The sequence below is a fragment of the Callospermophilus lateralis genome, chromosome 13 (genome assembly GCF_048772815.1).
Source record: "Callospermophilus lateralis isolate mCalLat2 chromosome 13, mCalLat2.hap1, whole genome shotgun sequence".
NCBI lineage: Eukaryota > Metazoa > Chordata > Mammalia > Rodentia > Sciuridae > Callospermophilus > Callospermophilus lateralis.
Genome location: NC_135317.1, coordinates 23,741,784 through 23,753,024, shown reverse-complemented (window position 1 = coordinate 23,753,024; position 11,241 = coordinate 23,741,784). Strand labels below are relative to the sequence as shown.

The following is an 11,241-nucleotide window of genomic DNA, read 5'->3' as shown; positions in this document are numbered from 1 at the left end:
GACTCAAGTTTCTTGGAATTCTCCCCAGATCCTAGCAGAATGCTTTGTTTAATTGCAGGTGTTCAGTCAATATTTGTTGATGGACTACTTGACAGAATTGAAATTCTTTGATCTGAGTTTCAGCTTTTTCTTGCCTTGGAGTCCCTGGTGAAGATGCTAATAAACAATGAAACCATCAAGGGAGCAGCAGCAGTAAGGCAAAGAGAGAGATCCTGGAGTCCCAGACTAAACATGCTGCCCTCCTATCTCTAGCTCACAGAGAAAGCAAACTCTGGTGCCCATCACGAGAAGAACCCACTGTTGTTCTCTGAGCTCGCTTTTTTCGTCCTTACCCCATCCTTTCCCTCCTGTTTTGATTTCTGCACTTAATCCTTCAGGACCCAGTTCTTTTATCTTCCTTTCACAGGGTCAGGAATTTGGGATAGCAGGCATTGTTGAAAGACAAGCCATGAGCATCAGTGAAGGGAAAAGAAAGAATATAATTGATTTCTCAGCACCTCGCCTTTACCTTCTTATTCTTTCCATTCCCCTCCCCCATCTTGGCCCTGATAGGCAGAAAGTGTTTCTGTTGCAAGTGAATTCTTTAGTAGTGTGGCGCGGGGCAAGTTTGAGAAATCAAAGTTTAGGGTAAGGATAGTCTGGATAAACTCCAGAAACAGAGCTTCCTTCTGCAAGAGCCATGCCACATCTTTTCCTACCTTCTTTCTGTGCTGCAAGAAGGGTGCATGTGAACACTATGGCTGATGCTCTCAAAGAGCATCCATAATGCTAAGAACAGAGACAAACACCAGGTCGTTACCAGGCCATGCTCCAATGTCATTGTCCAGTTTCTAACTGGGATGATGAAGCATGATTAAGCTGGCGAATTTGAAATCACCGATGATCACAGAGCTGGGAAAATTCTCATGAGCTTCGCAGACAGGTTAAACAAGTGTGGAGTGAGCAGCCCAGAGTTGAGGTGAAGCTCCAAGATTTGGAAAAGTGGCAGCATAATCTGCTTCCATCCTGTCAGTTTGGTTCATTGCATTGACAACCTCAATGGACCACGAAGAAGTAAGACTAAAACACACAGGAGGGAAATTCCTGGGATTCTTTTTCTAGGGATGTAAAACATACATACAAATAAAATCCCTTGGTGGTAGGGGGACAACTTTTCCATAAAGTGGGGATGAGGGAACAACCACGTGAACAACCTCCTCCTATCCATAGATGGTATTACCTTTCTGCCACTCACCTAATGTCAGCCTCCTGCACCTGGATTTAACCAATTCATTTGATTAACTCAAGTCAGTGAACCTTACCTCCATCAAAGCTCACAACTTCCATTCTCTACCTCTTGTCCCCACATTCAGGTATTAAAAACTACATTTTGCCTTTGCAAGATATTCCAACAGCAAGCCTCCAAGTCATTCTGATTTGCATCACCTCATTCAGCTGCTTTTATTTTTTGCCTGGAGAATATCCTATCATCTTTGTGTCTCTATCATCCCTACATATTTCCTCTGCCTCACAGCACACCACACCAGCTCAGGCTAATTATGGCATCACCTGGATTATGTCTGACCCTGTTCAGACATCTTCAGTGGATAAAACCCAAACTTACTCTATCCTTCCAGATCCACTCACCTCTGAATCAAACTGACATTTCTAGCCTTAGCTTCTGCTGTCTACCTAATTCTATGTCCGGTTGACTGTAGACCACGTTCTCTATCTCAAGATCCACTTACCAAGGCTACATCCATCCTTCAAGAACAGCACTTAGGTCTTTCCTAATGATATCAGTTCAGTAACTTTTCCCTTCTTAAAATTCTACTGCTCTTCTTATCATGATCCTTAGGGCCACCTTGTACTGTTAGAAAGAAATTCACCTCTAACCCAACACAAGTCAGTCTAGGTCAGAAATTTGGTATCTGATGTGATGAGCTGTTTCTTCTGGGAAGTACCAAGCATTTCTGTTAACTGAATTGAGCAATTTCCTGATAAACTGAGACTCACTTTGCGCTGTTGACCATCTGTCCTGTGAGGGACTTAGTTAGCTTTAACCAAATGTTTCTTTTTAAAACTAATCTATCAATGTTATCTAGATACCATTTCTTCCTAAAAAATCTCTACTAGGAAAAAAATCTTTGAAGTGAATTTATTGGAAATTGCTTCCTTCAAGTAGGTTTGAAATAAAACTTTTATATCTGCTCACAAAAAAAACCTGAAATTGCTGAAATATATTTTAGTTACATTTTTATGTGCATGCTTCTTAACGCATGGTGTTAGACTTCCCCATGTGTTATTCACTGTGTTAGGTGATAGATTCAGCATAGGCTTGTCCTCTAGAAGCCAACAATTTGGCACCTTTAGCCTGAGATCCTGGGACTCTCAAAGTTCAGAGTGCCCATGACACTTCTGAAACTTTCTATAGACTTTCTGGGTATGTGCATGTTTCTTCAAAGAGAAGAAACCAAAGATTTCTTTGTATTCTCAAAGAAGTTCTAAATACCTCCTCAAAAGATTATAAGCAAGGAAAAAAGAGAAGCACTTGAATAGTGAATTACAAGACAGTGTAGCAAGTGCTATGATAGAGTAGAAAGGATGACAAGAGGCCTGTTGGAAGTAGCAATACCTCGCAAGTATCTTCCCATTTCAGTCGCAAACTTGCTGATGGCAGCAGTTCTGATACAAAGTCAATCCTCTATATTTGTGGACTGTGTATCCATGAATTCAATCAATCGTGGATCAAAGATACTTGGAAAAAAAATTGTGTCTGGCCTGAACATAGTTTTTTGTTTGTTTGTTTTTTGTTTTTGCTTATCTCCATTCCCTAAATAATGCAGCACAACACCTATTTACATAGCATTTGCCAATTATTAGGTAGTATAAGTCATTTGTAGATGACTTAACATGTGGGGAAGCATATGCATAAGTTACATGCAGATGCCATGTCATTTTACATAAGGGACTTAAGCACCTGCAGATTTTGGTGCCCACATGGAGTCCAGGAACCAAACCCCCATGGATACTGAGTGACGACTGGATATGTAGCTTCAGTATGAGATGATGTACAATACATGACAAAATGGATCTATTTTCTTTTCCTCTTCTCTCTCCCTCTTAGGTCTTGGCGTAGTACAGTGAAACATCAACTAGAAAACCTAAGGTCAATAAACTAGAACTGAGTTCAGCTACAGTGCAAACTGTAGAAGTCAACTAGATTATTTGTTTTTGCAATGGTCCATCTCAGCTCCAGGAGCTGGTCCTCTTGTTTTATTTGGAAAAATTGTGGGAGCCTTGTGATTTAAACAAATATTTTCATTAAGATTAATTTAGTATTCTATGATTACAGACAGTATAATACTTAAGGATATTTTTTCTGATATTTTACTAGTAGAGCTGGGTCTTTCTTGCTTACTTAAACTTCAGCAACATCTTGGTTCAGATGTCAAGATATGTTTACAATAAGCAAAAAAGAATTGAACTACTTCACTAGATTTGTTGTTTAAAGCCAAGCGATAGGACCTCCATGTTTTGAAAAGTAAAAGTTTTTGTTTAGAAACTCACAAAATGAATTTATAAAGAGTGGGTCAAAGCTTTTAGGTTGTTTTTAAGTGACATGAGATGCATCAAGCTATCCCAAAGCATGCCTGCTATTATTCCACCAGGACATCACTGATGCAAGAACACATGAAGTTTGGTATGTCCTTTCAGACCAACTGTATTAGTCAGGGTGGGTTGACATATTATAACAGAAGAAAATTATAACAGAAGACCCAACAACAATTGGTTTAATGTGAAAAACAAGTTCAGAGTTTTTTCACATAACAGGAAGTATGTTCCTAGGCAAAGGTTGCTGTGCTCCAAGGCATGCACAAATCAAGCAGAACACATGCTTCCACTTTCCACATCACTCTGATCATAGTTGTTGCGGTCAGTCACACAGATGTGCTAAACACCACTTCCACTAATGTTTCTTGGCAAGAATTCCATTGCAAGAATCCACTTAGCTGTGGGATGCCAGGAAGTGAATCCTGTTCATGTGTTCAACAAGAGAGAAAGAACAATTTTGCTGAACTGCTGGCAGCCTACATCACACTAAATAATGTATTGTGGTTGTCTATTTTTTGGTCTCTGGTCCATATTGTGTAACTTGACTTTCAATTTCATCATCTGCTTGTGAAATTACTGTTTAATGAATACCCAACATTTATATCATCCAATCATTAGTTGACTTGGCTCTATGGCTAAAGAAATTTCACATGGTTTTTTAACTGGGACTCTCTTTATCAAGCAACAAGTCCTGTTACTTCAAAATGAAAATTTAAAAATTCAATGTGTAATTTTTTAAAAATTGAGAAATGGGTATTTCAAAGTAAATCAACTGATAATTTCTTGAGCAGTATGCAAATTTTGTGTTTTTCTTTTTTCCTCTGTCAAGATTGTCTACTGTGGCTTCTGATCTGAGGTTCTAACTCATCAAAAATTACCCACAAAAATTAATTATATGATTCAAAATACCCTGAAAATCACTATTTTCATTTTAATGGTTTGTATGTCATTTTTAAATAAAAAATGTAAAATTAAAGATATTTAATCTAGTTAGTTAATATTTTATTACTTGGTTATTAAGAAAATAACTTGAATATTTATTATGAGGAGGGATTTACGAAGATTCTGACGAAAAGCAAAAAGACTGTGTTTCATCTTGATTATTTTATATAGCAATGAATTAATATGTGAAGTTAATTTTTGTGATTTAATTAAAGTATAACTTACAAGTGCTGATTCATATTTCTTTGATCCTCAAAAACATTTTAAAATAAAAAGCATTGAATTTAATTTTACTTAATAGAAGAAAAAGAAACTGATTTTTTAAAAAAGTAAAGGTATTAGTGAAAATATTAGTTGATCATTACTTTCCAATAAGAAATACTCATCCCTAAAACCTACTAGAGTAAAAAAAAAGTATTTAAAACACATGAGAAGATGTTGGCCATACATACAGGTTGGTTGACTTCTTCATTACAATGAACATGTGTGCTGATTCTCTGAACCTGTCTGGATTTTTAATTTTGTCCTCATTTTTCATTTCACTGCATTCTTCCTGAATGGTCGTCACTAGCCTTTCCTTCTCTCCCCTTTTCTGAACAATTCAGTCCTAAAACTTCAAGCAGAATGCAGCCAGGGGACATCTGTGATATTCTGGTGGACGTAACTCAGAGTAGGGTGTCAACAGCCTGAAGAGGGGTAGGAGGGAGGGGTCTGCATGGGGAGACGGTCTAGCAGCCAGGCTCCATGCAGAGTGAAGAAAGTACCCCACAAGGAGTAGCCTCCTGGGTTCATCAGAACCTAATGAGGGTGAGAGGAAGTCCACAGAGATAGGGGCTAGCACAGCCAAGTGGGGTGAGCAGGATAAATGCCTAAGGCCAGGCAGGTAAGGGTATCAGAGCTCAAACCAGCTGAGGAGGTCATTTTCAATGGGGGCATCCCAACACAGGGATTCAGCACCCAAACAGGATCAGAAGGACATCCATGTGGGGGCAGGTGGCTAGCCTGGCAAGGGGCATCAGGCCCTGACCAGGTGAGGAGGCCATTCCTTCAGAGTCTGGGAGTTGACCAAACACAGGGAGTCAAAACCTGAGAAGGGATAAGAGGAAACCCATGTGGGAGAGGAGCTGGTGTAGAGATGAGATTGGGAAGACAAAGGGATTGAGCATAGCAGTAAATGCCAGGGAGAGCAGAAGCCAACTGGCAAGGAAGAGAGTTATACATGGAGAAAAGGAGAAACTGAAAAATCCAACCCTATGGTGTCAGATTGGAAAGGGGGTGTTGGGAAGTAACAGTGTGAATTCATGGGTTTCAGCATCTATAGATAAATACAGAAGTAAATATAGACATAAAGGTGAATGTCTGTGTGCATGTTTGGACATACACAAATTCCCAGCTCGGTCTACTGGGAGAGTCCAGGAGTGGTTGCTGCCCCTATAGTAATGAACACATCCAATGCCCAGAGCTTGGTTTCCAAAAAGAGTTCTTTTAAAGGTACCAGAACATTTTTGGGGAAAAAAATGGCTGACTCCCAGGGCTGGGACAGAGAACACACAAAATGGACCTGAAAAATCTTTCCATGCACCCAAAGCAAGGAAGCACTCAAAGAATAACAGGGACATGTCAAAAGGAAAGAGAAACCAGCTTGAATTGACTCCCAAAGGACAAATAAGAGATAAATTGAGCATTAAAATAAGTGACAGTAATTGAGTATAACCCAATGAATGAAATAGAAGAGCATGAATCCATGTGGATATAAATAAATATGAACAAAGCGAAAGTCTGACATATAATGGGATATTTACATCATTTCACAAAATGCTTGTTTATTACACAGGAGAAAAGAGTAATTTTAAACCCAGAACATACCAAATAATCAAGTGGTCAGTGAACATCATGGGTGATGAGATAAAAGGATGCAAGCAGAAGAGCAAGCATGGATTTAGTGTTATCTCTGCCGAAGACGCTTAACCTGAATCCAGTGAGGAAGAAACAAAGAGCTAATCCAAATTTTGGGATATCCTACAAAATAATTTGCCTATGATTCTTAAAAATGTCAGGGTCATAAGAGTCAAGAAAACACAAAGAAATTGTTAAAGATGCATGCCAGCTATATGCAATTGGTGATTCAGAACTGCATCTTTTTGCTAGAGAAACCTAACTATAAGAACTGAGTGAAGTAGTAGCACATCAGTGCTATTTCCTAATTTTGATGGTTGTGTTGTCTTGATTCTGAAGAATATCCTTGTTTGTAGGAACCCACATTGAAGTATTTAGGAGTGATGGAACAACATATTGGCAACTACTTTCAAACAGTTTAGGTGGAAAGTTAATTGTGTTATTTTTTCAATTTTTAGTAATTTTTTTCAAAATTACATCATAGTAGTTATTGCTAGCAAAAATTCTTATCTTAATAAATGGAACAGACCCTGGAGATAATAGGAATTATAGCCCAAACATTCACCTGCACAGTGGCAAATACTCCTAGTAATGAAATTATGCTTGGTCTAGAATCTTTTCTTATGATTTTTAAATTTTTTAGTTGTAGATGAACACAATACCTTTATCTATCTATCTATTTATTCATTTATATGTGGTACTGAGGATTGAACCCGGTGCTTCATACATTCGAGGCAAGCACTCTGCCATTGAGTCACAATCCCAGCCCATGGAATCTTTTGAAAAAAGAATATTGTCACATTTTTATAAGCACCCCATTCCCAGAAAGAAAACAGTTCACTTTTTTAAAACTTTTAAACTATGATACTTACCTTGGAAACCACTCAGTTCATTTTCTGACTGCCAAATCTCTTTTTATTTTTATCTTTTTATATTTTTTGGTGCATTATAGTTGTACATAATGATGGAATTTGTTGTTACATATTTGTGCATGCACACAGTATAATATAATTTGGCCAATATCATTCCCCATGCCGAGTCTCGTCTCAGAGGGAATGTTATGGGCAGAGATAATCCCTCTTGCAACCATGAATTCCTTTGTTTCGCAGGTGGTCTTCCTTTTATCAATGCCTTCTTTCCTGACTTTCTAATACTCTAGAAATTATCTTTTACTGTAACTAGATGATAGGCAAGGGGAACAGATTCCCAGGTCACAAAACAGTCAACCATATCATGAAAACTACAACAGAGCTCTGATAAATAAGCAAGATCAAATTAAAAAAAAAAATCCAAAGTTTAGAACCTAAGATCACTTCTAGTAGGATCCTTTAAGAGAAAGACAAACCTGAAGGCAAAATATCTTATAAAACCACAACGTACTTTGAAGAACCCTGTACACCACGTTGAAATGATTATGGCTGGTACCCATTATATGCCACAGGAGGTTATTCATGAATTCTGAGTATTAGTCAGTCCACTGCTTACTTTTCCATGATCTGAATATTGGAGATCCAGCCCCAATGCCTGCTAGACTTTTGAAAGAGACTCAGGGTTGGACTACTTTAGGAAATGCCCATCTATGGTGAAGGCTGCCTTTCCCTGCTCTCCTGTGATTGTCCCTCCATCCCCTGGGGCCCCTGCCTGTAAAGTGAGGGCTGGGGGGGGGCTTAGTTTTCAAAACAGTAGATGAGACCACTGCCAAGAAGTGCTTGCTCACCCCTCCTTTAACAGCAGGGGAATCTCCCTTTCCTTTTATAGGTGAAGCTGAAGAAAGATTCATAAATGAAGCCTGATCCTTCTCACCAACCTCAGCCCACACCTCCCAGCAATTGAACTTGAAAAAAAACCCTGGTTTGAAAATTACCACAAACTCTGTTGTCATCAAAAAAAAAAAAAAAAAAGCCACTTTCTATATTTGAGATCAGAGAACAGAGTGGTAGCACAATTTCCTGGCTGAACACACCAGTCTGATACTTAAAGAGAGCAACTCCTGGCTGTCATAGAGACTGGCTGGACCAGCAAAGATGACAGGTCGAGAGGAATGAGTCTTTGCTCAGGCACCCTCCCAGCACCATGTGAGAAAGCTGCTGACAGGCAACCCGACCCACTGGAGAGAATCACTTCCTCTTTACTGTCCAAGTTGGTCCCAAGTGCCAGGAAGATGGAACCAAGCTTGCTGATGTGGGGATTATTCACATTCATCATGGTACCTGGCAGCATGACAGGTAAGAGGCCATGGTTGCCCTGGGCATCTTGAAAAGGCTAGTCGATGTCACCTCTCCCCAGCCACTGAGCCAGAGGGGACACCAAGTAGAAAGTTATAAGAAGGGAGGGAACCTTGCTTTCTACCTCTTGTCTACAACCCACTGGGACCTCATTTTACACCTCGGTGGCCCCTGGTTTATAAAGCAAGCTTGGATGCTAAGAGACTCTAATCATTGACAGCTCTTGACAGTTCTGGGAAGAATAGTGACATGATATTTGGATGTTAATAGGATACTGATGAGCAAATTCCTCAGGATATTTTTCTTTATTCTCCAATGAATTTAGTTTCCCACTGTATCCCCCACCCCAACTGTAAGATAATATTAAAAGGCAATGGGCTGGGGTTGTGGCTTAGTGGTAGGGTGCTTGCCTCACATGTCTGAGGCACTGGGTTCAACCCTCAACACCACATTAAAAAAAAAATAGATAAAATAAAGATATTGTGTCCATCTATAACTAAAAAAATAAAAATTAAAAAAAAAAGCTGTTAGACAGAAAAGGGCTAGGGATGTGACTCAGTGGTTGAGTGCCCTGGGTTCAATCCTCGGTAACCAAAAAAAAAAAAAAAAAAAAAATTAGAGCCAGGCTTGGTGGCACACACATGTAATAACAGCGGCTCATGAGACTGAGGCAGGAGGATGTTGAGTTCAAAGCCAGCTTCAGCAAAAGCAAGGTGCTAAGTAACTCAGTGAGACCTTGTCTCTAAATAAAATACAAAATAGGGCTAGGGTTTTGGCTCAGGGGTCAAGTGCCCCTGAGTTCAATCCCCAATATCCCTGACCCCTGCAAAAAAAAAAAAAAGCTATTATACCTCTTTTTATCCAGATTAATTTGCCTGAGACGCCAGTAACTCATAAATGAAACACTGGGATAATTTAAGAACTCAAAAAATTTTAGCTTCTTTGCTTTTACTGCCTCAGGAAATAATACCTAGGAAACTTCTTTTAAGTGAAATTTTGTAGAAATTTTAGAAAATATAAACATACGTACTTTTTTCCTATTTATATATATATATACGATATATATATGTGTGTGTATATATGTATATATGCCTGCATATATATATATATATATATATATATATATGTGAAAATTTTCAACTTCATCATCCTAGTTTTTTTCAGTTTTTTAGAGAACTAAAAATCCACCAACTTATTGCTCAGACCACCCTTTCTAATTGAATGTGAAATTTCTGATAACATTTTTCCTTGCTAACTCAGAAAGATAAATAAGAAGGCATACATATATTTTGAAAATATATAAATTCATGTCCTAAACTTCTAGAAATAGAATCCTAAATGATTGCCAGAAGATGTGTTAAGAAGAGAAAAATGATGCTACATACAAGGAGTGTGTTTGCTTGCTTTGGGGAAGTGATTATGTTGTGTTGGGCAACATACTGACCCAAGGTTAGAAATTTCCCCACTTTGGAATTAAAGGGTTATGATTTTAACCCTTTTGTGATTCGTCCCTCAAAAGGATCCTTGCCAGGTCAATCACACTCTGAAAAACAAAATCTTCACAATCAATTGCGCCCTGCCTCTGGGAAACACATTTCAAGTAAACTTGTGTCATTACCAGTCCCTGGTGGTTTAGCTGGGGATCAGAATGGTCTTGGTGGCAGAGTATCATGCTGACTTTTTCATTCACTTGATTCTCCATTAGTCTACCTAATGCTTCTTCTGCCCTTTCCAGTGCTGTAGGCAGAAATTTTACTCATGTAGTGAACTTGACATGGCCCTGATCCTTAGGAGATAAACCTTGTTGGAAGGAGAAAGGCCAAGAGTGACCATGGTGAGCCTCAAGGGAGTGTGGGCCGGAAGTAGGCCTTCATGAAGGTGGAGTGCCAACAGGACCCTGAGGGACTGGTGAACTTCAGTAACAGATTCCATACAGAAAGGACAAGTGAGCAAAGACACAGCAGAGCACTAGGGAACAGCAAGGGGTCCACCAGGTTCCCTGAATTGGGCGGGGATGCTAGGATGCTGGGAATCAAGACTGAAAAAGTAGGATAGAGTCAAAGGGTGATCCAAAGCCTTGGAGAGCACATCAAAACCTTTGAATTTCACTTGATAAGCAAAATTTTTAGAAAAGAAATTATCACTTATGGAGTGACTTCTTCATATGCATCTTATTTGTAATCCTTATAACTACTTTGCATTGTGGATGTCATGAACCCATAGATGAAGAACTCAAAACTCAGTATTACACAGGCCATGAGAAGGCCAGGGCTCAAACCCAGCCTCCCGGCTTGTGCTCTTTTGGTTCACTGAAAACAGGGTCAGAAGTGACTCTGGCATAGATTGGAGGAAGATCAGGTACAGGGAGAAGGGACATAGGTCTCTTCAAAATAGTCCAACCAAGAGGCCAATGAGAACCCAGTGATAAGAGAATTAAATGAATTGAGATTTTGGAATCAAGAAACAGCACAGGAACCACTCCAGAGAAAGAAAGAATCTCATCTCAAACATTTTCCTCCCCAGAGGAACTCGGTCTTAGGATAAGGAAGTCTTTTTATTCCCCAGGAGTCAGAGTTCTCTAACG

General features: G+C 39.2%; 1 protein-coding gene and 1 pseudogene across 1 annotated transcript in view; both read left to right on the top strand.

Annotated features, from left to right (window-relative positions):
- Positions 1-679: 679 nt before the first annotated feature.
- LOC143379581 (small ribosomal subunit protein uS8 pseudogene) lies at positions 680-1,101 on the top strand (annotated as a pseudogene).
- Positions 1,102-8,548: 7,447 nt separating this feature from the next.
- Positions 8,549-11,241, top strand: part of Il2ra (interleukin 2 receptor subunit alpha) — a 42,660-nt gene continuing 39,967 nt past the window's right edge. The window contains exon 1 of the mRNA XM_076831900.1: positions 8,549-8,657. Coding sequence (XP_076688015.1) covers positions 8,594-8,657 — 64 coding nt within the window. The 5' untranslated portion in view covers positions 8,549-8,593. The remainder of the gene's footprint in view (positions 8,658-11,241) is intronic.